The 13631-nt window shown below is 58.5% G+C and overlaps 1 protein-coding gene across 3 annotated transcripts in view; it reads right to left on the bottom strand.

Annotated features, from left to right (window-relative positions):
* Positions 1 to 7626: 7626 nt before the first annotated feature.
* The window catches only part of KIAA0513 (KIAA0513 ortholog), a 60461-nt gene continuing 54456 nt past the window's right edge, over positions 7627 to 13631 (bottom strand). For all 3 annotated transcript variants that reach the window (XM_032323820.1, XM_032323822.1, XM_032323821.1), the window contains 3 exons: positions 11311 to 11391; positions 10742 to 10836; positions 7627 to 9639 (listed from right to left, as the gene is read on the bottom strand). In XM_032323820.1, coding sequence (XP_032179711.1) covers positions 9590 to 9639; positions 10742 to 10836; positions 11311 to 11391 — 226 coding nt within the window. In that variant the 3' untranslated portion in view covers positions 7627 to 9589. The remainder of the gene's footprint in view (positions 9640 to 10741; positions 10837 to 11310; positions 11392 to 13631) is intronic.

Here is a 13631-nt window from a genome sequence, read left to right as displayed (position 1 = left end):
CTCCCTTGGCTTAGATCTCTGTCTTCATGCTCACATGGCATCCTCCCCGTGCGTGTGTCTGGGTCCCAAATTCCCTCTCTTTATAAAGACACCAGCCTTATTGGAGTAATAGACCCAGGGTGACCTCATCCTAACTAATTATATCTACAAAGACTCCTATTTCCAAATAAGGCCACTATTGTGAGGCAACAGAAGATAGGATTTCAACATAGGAGTTGTGGGGGGGACATGAGTCACCCCTAAGACATGGCCATGATATTAGGGGATAATCCTGGGACCAGGGCCACATCGCAGAAGTTTAGGAAGCTGGAGGGTTGACAAAGGTGAAGGAAGGAGGTGAGGACCATGATTTTCTTAACAAAGTGGGGAACACAAAGCCTTCATGGGATCACTGCGGGAGGAACAGCGCCACATCCTGCTCCATGGCACCTCCTCAGGGAAGCCCACCCTGATTCTACCAGGGAGAACACTCACTCCAAAAATAACTGAAACGTTCTATATTTTCTATATAATAGATAATAGGTAAAAACAATGTGTAGATTATATCTTACAGGGAGTCACATTTTATACTATATATTGTATCTCATACTTTTATATGCCTATGTATGCACACACACACACACACACACACACAAATGTACATCTTCCTCAACCTCAGCTGTGTCCAAACCCCAGATGGCCTTGCTTATTCCCCTGGCGCGCTGGTGGGGGGGGGCGCACCTGGACACAGTAGACGGTCATCCCTTCTGGCTCTGACCCCAGTGCCCCCAACGGATTGACGGTTCCTAATTCCAGGGCTGGACTCGGCCAGAGCCTTCCTTGCCACCATCTGTGTGGATGGTCACTTGGGAAGCGGCAGGAAAGTTCAGAGCTTCTCTCTTTTGGGGCCCCAGAGGCGGAGTGGGGGTGGATGGGGCTGGAAGGAGCATGACGGGGGGCTCTCTGCACCACTGGACTTGGATGCCCGCCCCCGCCCCGCCCCGGTACGTTTGGCTTCTTCTCCCCTTCTCACGGAAGGGGAGCTCACCCACCGCGTCCCGGGGCAACCTCTGCAGGTGTCCGCGTGCAGCGAGAACGCACCGGCCCGGCCACCGGCGGGACGGACTGGCCTGGTGCGTGGGAGCCTCGTCCAGGCACAGCGAGACGGGGAGCCGCTGCTGCAGGGCATGGGGCTGCGGGGCGCAGGAGCGCGGCGGGCCCCGTGGGGAACACGCAGGAGGGCCGCTGCGGGCAGTGCTCCGACGGTTCAAGGGGAAACCCTACTCGGGGAAGGCACTGGCCTCCTGATTCAGGCGTGGAGGGGACAGGCCTGCACCCTGCAAACGGCCGGGCCGGCCAAGGACGCGGCGGACGGTGCCCATGGCTGGAGGAATCCACACACCAGCGTCTACGCTACCCACCTCGGCCGGACTCAGGGTGGCCCCCAGCGACGTCCAAGGCAGCTTCCAGGGACACAACTTACAACCCAAAGGCCATGGAGCCCGAGGAGCCCCACGGCCCAAGCAGAGGGCGGACACCCACCGGCTGGAGCCTCCTGCTCCCGCGCGAACCGCACGCCCGTCCGCAGCCACCGGAGCGCACAGCCCTCGCGGCAGGCCGAGGCCCCCGGGGACCCAAGAGGCACGGAGCCGCGCGCACGGCCCATCGCCACAGCCACGCGGGACGCGCACTCCCGCCGCCGCCGCCACCGAACGAGCCCGCGGGCTCCGCACCCGGCGCGTCCCCGCGCAGCCAACTCACGTGCCAGGCGGCCCGGCTGCGCATGCGCGGGATGCTGCCCGCCCCTCCCCGCCCCGAGTGTCCTCCCCTCCCCCACCCCCGCGTCCTCCCCTCCTCCCCACCGCGTCCTCCCCTCTTCCTCCAGTGTCCTCTCCTCCTCCTCCCACGCCCTCGCCTGCTTCTCCTCGCGCGTCCTCCTCCCCTCACCTTCTCCTCCTGCGCCCTCGCCTTCCCCTCCCTCCGCGTCCTCGCCGCCTCGGCGTCCTCAGCATCTCCCGTCAGCCGGCACGTGGAGACAGTGTGGGGCGGGAACACGCATGCGCCCTGCAGGGCTGCAGGGGAGGCTCGGCTGCCCCCTGCCGGCCCTCCGGGGCAGTGCAGGACGCCCCGCCACCGCTCCCTGTCGGTCAGGCCTGCGGATTCCCCCAGGTGTTCAAGCCGAACGGACCCGAAGACCCCATGCCTTATCCAAAGACGGTTCAGGGACAATTACTTGGAAGCCGTAGAGAAGGGCATGAGTGCAGCTACAACTTCACAACGTACACCAAAATTCATTCCAAACTGCCCACTGCTCCATTTCGAATGCACATCGTAACCGTTCTAGAATAAATACACAAGACAGTCTGCGGGACCTCGGGTCTGGTGACGAGTCCCCACACAAAACACCAAAAGAGGGGCGCCTGGGTGGCTCAGTGGGTTAAGGCCTCTGCCTTCGGCTCGGGTCATGGTTCCAGGGTCCTGGGATCGAGCCCCGCATGGGGCTCTCTGCTTGGCGGGGAACCTGCTTCCTTCTCTCTCTCTGTCTCTGCCTACCTGTGATCTCTGTCTGTCAAACAAATAAATAAAAAAATCTTAAAAAAAAAAAAACACACCAAAAGACCCCCCCACCCACCCACCCACCCACACACACATCGGTGATGTGTACGTTGTAAAATGAAGCCTCCCACTCCTTGGAAGACCTTGTTCGGGGAACCAGAAGACGAGCCACAGACGGGGAGAAAATATTTGCAAAATCCATGTCGACAAAGGATTTGTATTCAAAATATGCAAAGAACTCCCACCACTCCACAGTAAGGAGACAGCCCACCCCATCCAAAGCGGGTACAGGTCTGAACAGTCACCTCGGCAGAGAAGACAGGGGTCAGGCGCGATACCAGCCGAGAGAGGCCCACATCGCGCGTTAGAGAATCGGGGGTTAGAACAGCCACCAGCTAGCATGTCTCCCTTTCAGAACGCTGAACGCCGAAACAATGATACGGACACGACCCGTCGCGGGAGGGTAAGGCACAGGGATGCTTCTGTTAAAATACAAAATTCAGCCAAATTAATTAGAGGATCTGGTTGGCCTTATTAAGCGGCTCATAAATTGGGCAGCAGCATCCCCTCCAGGAAACAGAGGGGTGACCCCTCAGGCCTTCCATGAAGTTAGGGGAAAGAAAGGTTACAAACCACAGAGAACACCATTTGAAAGCCTCCCTGTTTAAATTTTATATTTAGTTTTGTGAATCTTGAATAAGAGGCTTTAAATTTCTTCCTACAAAACTGACACAGAAAAGTCCAGTCTTTTTTTTTTTTTTCTGTTTTTCATAGGTTAGCCTCCTGCAGGCACAGCTCCCTGGTTTATTTCGTGAGGATAATAAAGGCAAGAGCAGCAGTGTGAAGCCGTCTGTGCTTTGTGAATGCCACGTTTGGTTCTCATAGGACCACGTGGGATAGGCGCTATGTTCCTTCCCATTTTACAGATGTAGACACTGAGGCTCAAAGAACGATCTGGTAGTTGGTAGGGAGGTAGAATGGGGCTTGGCCTCTCTCCTGGGGCTACCCTGCCCTACCCTGTGGTCTTCTGTGTCTCTGTTGCCCTAAGGGGATCCTTCCCCTTCTGGATAGTTGCCTCTGAATCCCACCCTTGGTCTCTCACTGCTGGAGCACCCTCCACCCCCACCCCAAGCACAAGAGGAAGAGTCAGAGGGGACAGCCTGGGCTTGGGAGCACCCACCACCCAGGTCAACCCTCTATGTTCAGCTAACAGGGGAGTGGTGTTCTCCAGACTGGGTGGGGAACCTGGGGACATGGAGGTCAGGCCCTCACCCCAGGGAGCACACCCCGTCTTGCCCTTGAGCCCTCCTCGGGCTGACGACCCTTCCCCCAGGCCCTTCATGGCTCCCCAGATTCATCTCCCTCATCCGTTTAGGCCAGAGATTTAGAACGTGGCTACGGACTTCTTACAATCCGAAAAAGAGAAAAGCCCCAACATTTCACAAAACACATCTGTCCAACCACACAGGGAAGGACTGATAAAGGCACCCCGCTCCTGCCAGGTAGGAGATGCCACCGACAGTCCCCACCCCAAGCCCCCAAAACACAGGAGGGGGGCAGCTGGAGCTCAGAGGATCGGGATTCCAGCCAGAAGGGGTGTCAGGCATCCTGCAGGCCCGGACTGAGGTCCCGTCCACGGTCGCCACTCCACCAGCACAGACCCCCTTTCACGCCCCTGAGAAGACTGCCAATTCTCCAAGAAGGCCTCACTGATAGGTGAAAACAAAAATTAAACAGAACAGCTTTTTTTTTTTTTAAAGATAATTTATTTAAGTTTCCACCTTCTGACAACCTGAGGTGCAATATAGAGACATAGATTTTTTTTTCACAGGAAACAGTTTTGATTTTAGCACTGTTCTGAGATCTGCCACCTTGAAACTTCCTCAGCCTTAAAATACTGTTTGCAGGACGTCATCTGGTGGGACACGGGATTGCATAAGGGGCACACCAACATCTGCATCATGGAACCCTACTTTGGGGCTACTAAAGGCAAGGTCTGGGTGGGGCAACAGCAAATGTGGGGTCCAAGACCGGCTGGCTGAAGGAGAGAACGCATTAATGCAGGCGTGTACACCATCCCCGAGGGCCCCAGCAGAGGCCGCGGTTGTAACAAAGGCAGCAGACAGGCCTTGTTCTAACACATTAACATATTTGAAAGGGATCTATGTCTAATGTCTGAATTTCTAGCATTTCCTGATGTTCAAAGGTTTGGCTTGTCTTCTTTAAGATGCCTTAAGGAAGGGACAGACCCAGGCTCGCTCATGACCTTGCAGAGGAAGCTAACCCACGCTGTCTCTGGCACAGGGGAGGCCAGGACCACACCTGTGTCAGCGCTGGGGGACAACACCCGCAGCGCCTTCTTCCCGTTTTCACAAGCACGCGTCCAGGACCAAGGAGGGAACAGGTACAGCCCCCCCACCCCAATTCTAGGACTGACCCATGGCTCAAGGGGGATTTACCAACAGGCAGTCTCTTTAGCTAAAGTGCAGACCTCTTTGGGGGCAGCTCAGGGGGGCTCCAGGTGGCGGTGGGCTCTGCTCAGACTCCATCTTGTCAAAGCCTTGGGAGTCTGGGGCTTATGAGGATCTGGGATCCCCTCCATCTTCAGACACCCCGTGGCAGGCGTGTGTGGAAGAGACAGGAAGATGGGCAAACCCAGACCTACTGATGCTTTTCTAGAAATGATAAGTTTATCTGTTTCCATTAGTAACCAAGAGCCCTGCACTGAGAACACTTCCCCAGTTGAATCTGAGGGACATAGGAGTTGACTGGACACAGCTGGGGTGGGGCTCCATTCCTGACCTCTGGTGGACTCGGGGAGCACAGGCCAGCGCCTTGGGAACAGAGCACCCCGGGAACAGAGCACCCCGGCTCCCACGAGACCCTTCCATCCCTCCCCAAAGAGCATGAGACTCTCTGCCCCAGGGACAGCAAGGAACACCAATGAGGTCCCACCAGAGCCTGCCATGGAGGATGGTCTTAGCATCGAGCATATCTGCTGAAGGGGAATAATCTGAAAATGACCCATGCATTTGTTATCTGGTCAGTCAGCACACCCCTATTCCCAGCTCCACGGCGACAAGGACGCAGGACACCGGTGGCCTGTGTGGCTTTGCCTGGGCTCTGAACGTTGCATGTTGCTCAGCTAAGGGTGCTTCCAGCCCACCCAGTTTCCTTTTTGGTGAAACTCATCCCCGAGGGTCATAAGGAATAAATGACTTATAGGGAAGCTAGGGGAAGGCAGCAGAGACATGAGAGCGAGGGGGTTTGGGGGCTGGGAGGCACGAGGGACCCCCACCCGGCAGCTGATCCTTGACTAAAGACGGGGAGAGGAGAGAGCAGCCTGGACTGGTCTGAGCGCTGTAACCCCCTCTCCGCAGGCTGGGGCCGGGCCTCCCCGCCCTGGACAGACCGTCCTTCCCAAGCTTCCTCACTGTTCCAGGAAAAGGGCTCCCCCCAGCCTCCACCCCGCTGCCAGGAGTCTGCAGCTTTAGGTCATCTGGTAATAACGCTGACGGGCCCACCCGTCAACCAACAGTGAGGCTGCTGGAGAGTGCCGGAGGGTCCGGCCTGCAGCTCGCGGCCCGGACAGGCAGTCACGGGCCAACCTGCCCCCGGGTGGCTTCTTGGTTCACCCGAACATCCCAGACTTTAATCTGGGTACAGAACTCAGGAAATGGGACTCCTTCTGGTCCTCCTTTTGGTAACGTAAGAACTTAGCAAACCTTCCCCTTTTTTTTGGCAACAGGAAACCATAGTTCACTCCATGTTACAGTACAAGTAACTTAGGGTATCACAATCCGGTTCTCCTACCTTTGGTTCAACACACATGCTCACACACAAGGCAGATGCAATCCAAATTATTAACGTGCCCACCCCCCACCTACCGATATTGCTAAAATGAAAACAACGGGCTAAACACATACAGGGCCGCATCTTGGGGTACCTGCGTGGTTCAGTCAATTAAGCATCTGACTCCTGATTTTGGGTCAGGTGATGATCTCAAGGTTGTGAGATAGAGCCCCGCCTCAGGCTCCGCACTGGGCGTGGGGTCTGCTTGGGATTCTCTCTCTCCCTCAGTGCCTGGCCCACCTTCAAAAGCTGCAACTCAACATCATCCTGTTTGCCAAGCAGGGAACTTTTTCTTTGAGAGGACTGGCTGTCCAGGCTCACTGTGAAGTGCACAGCCCTGGCGGACAGCCAGCAGAAAGTCTGAACCACCCATGATGAGGGGCAAGACTTCAGAGCTCCTGGCTTTGGACACTCCACCTGCCGGGACGGGAAGCTCTCTTCTAGGATACGATCTGACCCTTCCTGCATTGAGTCGACGGTTCCTGAGTTTACAGGAAGGGCTCGCAGAGCTCTCATACCGACGTGTCCCTGTGTGTGCAGCAGACGGAGACTTCTGCACGCTCTGGACCTCTGAGAGTGTCCCCTGTCAGTCTGCTCTGGCCGGGCCCTCGAGGGGAGAGACGGGGTCACAGGGACCCAGGGCATCTCAGCAGGGCCAGCTGCCAGCCTTCTTTCCAGGGACCAGACTCCTCCAAGTGACAGAGGCCAGAGGCATCGAGGAGGGCCCAGGTCTCGGCACGGTCTGAGCCAACTGGGCAGCTCAACCCCACTCTGCCAGCCACATCCAGAACAAGCAATGGGAGGGGAGAAAACCCCAAGCGGTCCTTGCTTCCACCTTCAAATGCTATTTCAGGAGGCCTACAGGGGGGAGTCAACCTCTCAAGATCATTTTCGAAGTTAAAGTGCTTGGAAAAGCCCAAAGAAATCAAAGGGGCGTTTCCTTCCAAAGGCCCAGGAGTCCTGCTGGCTCCGCCCCGGGGTGGGGAGGGCAGCGCCTCGCTCCCGGGCACTCTGGAGAGAGCCTCAGAACACACTCCACTCCCTCCAGAAACCAGAATCAGACTTTTATACAAAACTCTTATATATACATGGGTAAGTCTTTGGGGCACCTTACGAAAAAGTTGTAACGCATTTCAACTAACTACTGAGATGTGACTAATAAAGCCAAAGTCGTCGAGCATCAAGGGAGAGCCTTGCGGGGACTCGGACAGACCCCCTCCCCCATGCAGCCCTGATTCTACGGGGGGGGGGGGGGGGAGCACAACGGATTCAGGGGTCACAGTTGAGTGTTTCAGGAGGGGACGCATTATCTGACAGAAGCATTGGAGGAGGGGCCTACATACCCCTTAATTTGACCTTATTTGTCTGAAATGCCATTGGTAGAGACATGCACGGTCCCTGGGCTCAACACTGGCCCAGGGTGGGGTGGAGGGACTTCCGGTCTGTGCGACCTGCCCCAGCAATACAGCTGTGCATTGTGTGGTGACATCACCAGACAGGCTGACCTCTCTCTCTCTCCCTCTCTCTCTCTCTCTCACACACACACACACACACGAACGATACCGTTATAAAAATAAGCGGAGTTTCAGGATCCAGCCTTCGGACACCAGCCCAGTCCCATCACACCAAGCTTCACGTCGCCTCTCCTGTGCTCACCGAGACATGCGGCTACAGCTCCGTCACTGCCTGCTCGTCTCTGGAATGTTCCAGGGAGGCATCCCACGACAGAAAGCGTTCCAGCACTGGCCGGGTCAGTGGCCAGCAGGCATGGTTTTGCTGTTCTCCAGGGCAGACCGTGATGTGATGACTGGGAGGTGGGGAGGCAGAGAGGGGAAACAGGAGGCGGATGTGGGGAAAGGAGCGCGCCCACGGGCCTACTGTCAAGGTCAGTGCCCAAGTGCAAGGGGCAGAGGCAGAGGGAAGCGGATGGACGGGAAGTATTCATGCCAGAGGAGCCACATGCTGGCTGCTTGCGGTCACACGTCCGTCCCCTCGGGCTGGCGTAGACCCCAAGAGAAAAGCCAGCGTTCCCGACACCAGAAGCGAGATGAGGGGGTATCTGCCGAGTGTGCAGGAAAGCGGTCAGCCCGTGAGGGGCGAAGGGGCAGAGGTGCCTTCCCATGGCTGCTGGGGGGCGGGGTCCCCAGGCCTCATGGCCACTCCACACACGAGCCACTGCCCCCAGAAGCCACCTCTGCCCGACTGTCCGTGACATGGACACAGATTTTTCCGTCTTCCTTGAAATACCGAAGAGCAAGGGTGGTTGTTCTGCAGCTACTGGAGAGACTTCTCTCATCGGCGCCTCTTGTCGGGGCAGGCGGCCCGCGCTCCCCCCAGGATGGACGTGGGGAACTCTGTCTGCATCACGAGGAAGCCGCGCAGACAGCGCATTGCAGGTGCCCTGACACCGCCCCCGCCCCGGGGCTGGTGTGATTCGCAAGCCACCACGCAGATCTCACGAGGACTCCAGGACGCTCACACCCCTTGCTGGGCCTTCTGCGGCCGGGAAGGAGGTCCTCTGCACCAGGCTCTCTCTTTCCCTAAAATAGCCAAGTGTCTCTTTCCTCTTAGCAGTTCCTAGGACTCCGGTTCCTGTCACACGGTGGGCAGCTGGCACAGAGCCGGCAGGAGCCATGGACCGACCCGGCCTGCCCGGGGAGGCCCATTGCCCCCTCCGCAAGGCCGTGGCTCAGCAGGAGCCCCGACTGGGGGAGCACCCCCACTCCATCCCGCTGCTGAACAAGAGGGTCCTGGACTGTCGCCCACGTCACTGGCGCATGCCAGCTCCCGACGCCCCATCTGCATTCCCCCGTGCACCTCCCACCCGCCCCCCCCTGCAGGCGGCCGCAGCAGGCACTGCCCTGGGCCCACCTCGGCCCTGGCGTCCTTCCTCCTCCTCTGCTCGGTCCTGTGTCGTGGCCCTGACACCCAGGAGCAGGGGCAATCACCTTGGTTTTAGCCGTGTAATCCCAGAGACCCTTTGGCACGCGGATGGGGGGAGCAGACAAGGCAGAAGGGAGGTGGGGAGACGGGCAACCAGATTCTTCTAACCGCTAGTTCTAGGGCAGCGTGGAGTGGCTCTGGGTGCTTCCGAGGTCATGCAGGGTCATCAGGTAGGGTGACAGCCAGTCGCTGGCCCAGAAGAGGGGTGTGCACCCTCGGTCCTCCTGGAGGGTGCTCCGGGCGACCTCTCATGGCCTGCCTACTCAATGGCCATCTGCTCAATGTGGTCGCTCAGCAGCTTGTACTGCTCTGGAAAAGAAAACATCGTTAATTCTTGGAAGAAAGATGTCCACACTGACGGGCAGACCCTGCTCTTGGCATGTGGGCAGTAGCAAAGCATGACCTCGGCGGGAATGGCAGCGTCACCAGGAACACTGAGCCGTGAGCCGCCAGCATGCTGCCCGCCTGGCCCCTGGGACTGGGCTCCCCGGAAATGAGACACGTGTTTTTAAGGAAAGAACCTCAAGCCTAGGGAAGGCTCCGTGCCGGTGGACGAACCGTGCCAAGGGAACCAGGCCTGAGTCCTACAGGGATGGAGGGCCACGGGGCAGGCCAGGAGACAGTGTCTTGCCCCGTGCTGTGGGGCTGATGGACGCGTTCTGCGATTTTCGGGGGGGCACCGGGCACTCTCCTAACTCCTGAGGCCACTCCTCTGTGGCCCCTCTTAATTTGGTGCAGGATGGAGGATTTTAAAAAATGATTTATCTGAGAGAGAGAAAATGCAAGCAGTGGCAGGGGAGGGAAAACCCCAAGCCGACTCCCTGCTTTTTTTTTGTTAAAGACCACTGTGTCCATCCAAATGTGTATTTAAGCAGAAGCCTTTTTAGACCATGAGGAAAGCCGTTTCGTAGCAGGTGCGATGCTACGTAAACACCAGCTCTAACCGAGTGGGGGGGATATGTAACCTATCCTCTCTTGCTAGAGAAGTCGGAGACTCTAGAGAGACGTCACGGCTCCTACACCCATCACGGCAGCGTGGTTCAAGAAACAAAGCAGGCCATTTAGAAGCAAGGGCAACTGATGGTCAGAGCTTCAAGTTCAGAGTCTGAGTGCCCAGTCCCATCTTCGCCTTTGGCCCCGTTTGGAAACACGGGGGAGGCGAGGCTCCCCAACCCCAGCGTGCCACTCCCCACCCCGGCAAATGCTGCCTAGGCAGGAAAGGCCTTTCAATGCAACGGGAAGTGTCCTGGGCATGTAGGGGAGATGGGAAGAGCGGAGCCGTGAGTCTGCCGACAGTTCAGCATCACGTTTCTAATGAAAACTCTGGCAATCCTTGGGCTGGGGTGGGGTGGGGTGGGGCAGAGCACTGGTTCCCCAGCCCGAGCCCTGGCCGCCTCCGGCTGCCGCTCACCTTCGTCCAGATTGCCGATCACGGCCTGCTTCTTCAGGAAATCATTACACAGCTTCTTGCTGAGCCCGAACGCCAGCATGTTGTGAGTGAACGTGCTGGAGGAAAAGACACCCGTGAGCGGCTGCCCTTTCCTTCTCTCTGAGAGGGGAGGAGGGCCGGGGCGGGGGGGGGGGGGCGGGGGCGGGGTACAAAGGGCAGTTGCCTTGGCCCGGGGCTACTTTGCTGTGCAACTGCCCACCATGGGGCGGCGGGGCACGAGGCGTGTTTGTTGGGAACCGGAAGCCGGGTCAAACATCATGAACCGCGGGCTTGCGGGCTGCGTGAAAACACAGGGCTACAATGACACAGAGACGTGTGGTGCTGTCAGGGACACCTCCCCCCTGCCATGTCCCGCAGGTCAGGTCGGAAGGTCTCCTTGGCGGGGGGGCCTCTTGCACCATATCTGGACATCGGTGCCCCCCTCTGCCCTGCACGAGGACAGGCCTTCCACAGGAGAACCCCAGGTTGGCCCCCCCGCACCGCCCCACTCGGTCGGGGCCCCCGGGTGGGGTCGTCGTCCGTGCTCTCACCCCAGCTGCCCGAAGGTGATGTTCTCATTGAACCGCAGACTGTCGTTGCGTTCCTCTTGGGTCATGTGGCACCACTTCTCCCTGCAAGCACAGGGGACAGGAGAGGGTTCCCGAATGCCGTCACGCTCCCCTGCCTCTCACTCCCCCCTGCCCCGCTCTGATCTACAGGGGCCCCCGATCCACAGTGGGGAGCACCTCCCCAGAGAGCTGTTGGATCCGCTCTTCCACAAAAGCCTGCCCAGGGTTCTGCCACTCTGCCTGACAGGCCCAAACACCAACCCACATCACCCCGTCCTTCCTGAGACAAAGCGATCCGAAAGCTCATACGCTTCCTACTGACCCAGCGATGATGGGCACTCAGTGGCTGCCCAGAACATTCTCTAGGGGACAAGGACACTATCCCCCGTGTCCTCCTCTGTGGGTCACAGATGGGAGGTCCTGACGCCACTGGGGAGGCAGGATGACCTGCAGAGAGGACAGGGTCCCGCTGGCGTCCCAGGGGAGGGGGAGCTGAGAACCCGTCCAGGAGGTCCCTCGGGCTGGTGCTCCCGCTGCAGGTCTCACGGGCTCTTTGGAGGGGGCAGCGTGTCAGCCTCTTGTGGCAGGGAGGCCCAGGGAGCAGGGGAGCTTGGCCGTGCTGAGGGCCCCGGCCCATCAGGCCAGATCTTCACCCGGCTGTACTTCCCAGCCCTGACTTCCTCAGAGGCCCAGGTTCGTGCCCTGCGCCCCTCCCAGGAGCACAAGGATGAGACCCCAATCTCCCCGAAGGCCCCCGTGCAGATGGCACGAGGCCTTAGCACAAAGTGCAGAAACGCCAAGAGAAAGCATCGCGGTCTGTGGGCAGCTGCCCGGGCGGGACTCTGAAGCCCCACTGTCCTCCCTGGAGAGGGACGCGAGCCCGCACGGCTCTGGGGCGGGGACGCTGCTCTCCGAGCCCTGTGAGCTGTGTGTCCTGATGGAAAGCCGCCTCCAGCCACTCGCTGTGGGTGTGGTTGCCCTTCCCCTGGGAGAGCACTCGGTCTCGAGCACATCCCCGGCCCCTCCGTGTCTCCCAAGAAGCGGGCTCCTTGCAGGGGCAAATACAGGTGTGGAGGAGATGCTCACTTAAGCCCACTGCCCCTTCAAGATTCCGCTCTGGGTGATGAGTCTGACTAAAGGTTAGAGAGAGAGAAGCGACGAGAGAGAGACGAGGCAGAGTGAGGGAGCGAAGAAGCCAAAGGAAGAGAGAAAGAACCGACATCAAACCTTAACTGCTCCCCGCCCGCCGGGCCTAGGGCCACTTGTGCTGCTGCGGCTTAGCGGAAGGCCGCCGGACACCGGGGACAGGTGTCATTCCCAGCCTCCTCGTGCCGATGACAGGACGTCCGTGAAGATACCCAGCGCATGCTTCCAGCCATGACCCTGATCCCATCTTCCTTCTCAGCCTCTTTCCCGCAGTGGTTGTCCGGGCACATGAATCCCCATACCACCATCAGGCCTGCTGTGTATAGTTGTGTAGGTTGTGCAATGCACAACCCCACACCACGTGGGAATGACCGGCCGCCCTGACCCTCCTGACCTGGATGAGGAGGAGATTCTCTTGGCTGTGGTAAGTCCTAGAAGTGGGGCATTTAATCTGACCTTCGAAGAAAGAGGTGGAAGGCCACTGGCACTCAGCGGGTCAGGTGCTGCCTGCTGTCCAATCAGTTCCTGAAAACTGAGATCAATACCCAATACCGGGCACGGTCTAATCCCACACAGACAGCAGGACGTGTGTCTACACTGCCACGGTGGGAGCTGGATTGCAAGCAACAGATGCTTTTGGAAACGGAGGCCTTCCTGCCTCTGAGTCTCACCAGCCGGGTTTACCGAAGAGGAGAAATGATGCCGGAGGCACGAGGTTGCCCAGGGATCCAGGGCCCACCCTCCCGCCCCGGTCTCAGAGGAACATTCGCCCTTCATCCGGCTGAGGCCGGGAGCATGTGTGGGTGTCCCAGGGGGCAGGTCCGAGACTTGTGTGGTCAGACCACATCTGCTCTGGGGCTCAGAGTGAGGCCCAGAGGCCGGCACCCCCTCGTGGGCTTGGTGCCGACCGACTTGGAGGCGGCCGTGATGCTTCAGCTCTCCTGGGCCTCAGCCACGGGTGCCAGGCAGCCCTGCCCCTGGGAGGCTGTGGTGAGTCATGCTCCCCCCCACCCAGAGACACTGTGGGGACGCGGGGGCTTTGTACTAAAGGCCATGTCCTTATGCCTAAATGCTCCTTGTATAGTCATAATAAGGCTGCGTAAGAAACAAGATCTCTCATAAACAATAAGCACTAAAAATATATCACTGATGAAAGG

The sequence above is a fragment of the Mustela erminea genome, chromosome 19 (assembly GCF_009829155.1).
Source record: "Mustela erminea isolate mMusErm1 chromosome 19, mMusErm1.Pri, whole genome shotgun sequence".
Taxonomy (NCBI): Eukaryota; Metazoa; Chordata; class Mammalia; order Carnivora; family Mustelidae; genus Mustela; species Mustela erminea.
This window is presented reverse-complemented; position numbering and strand designations above follow the sequence as displayed.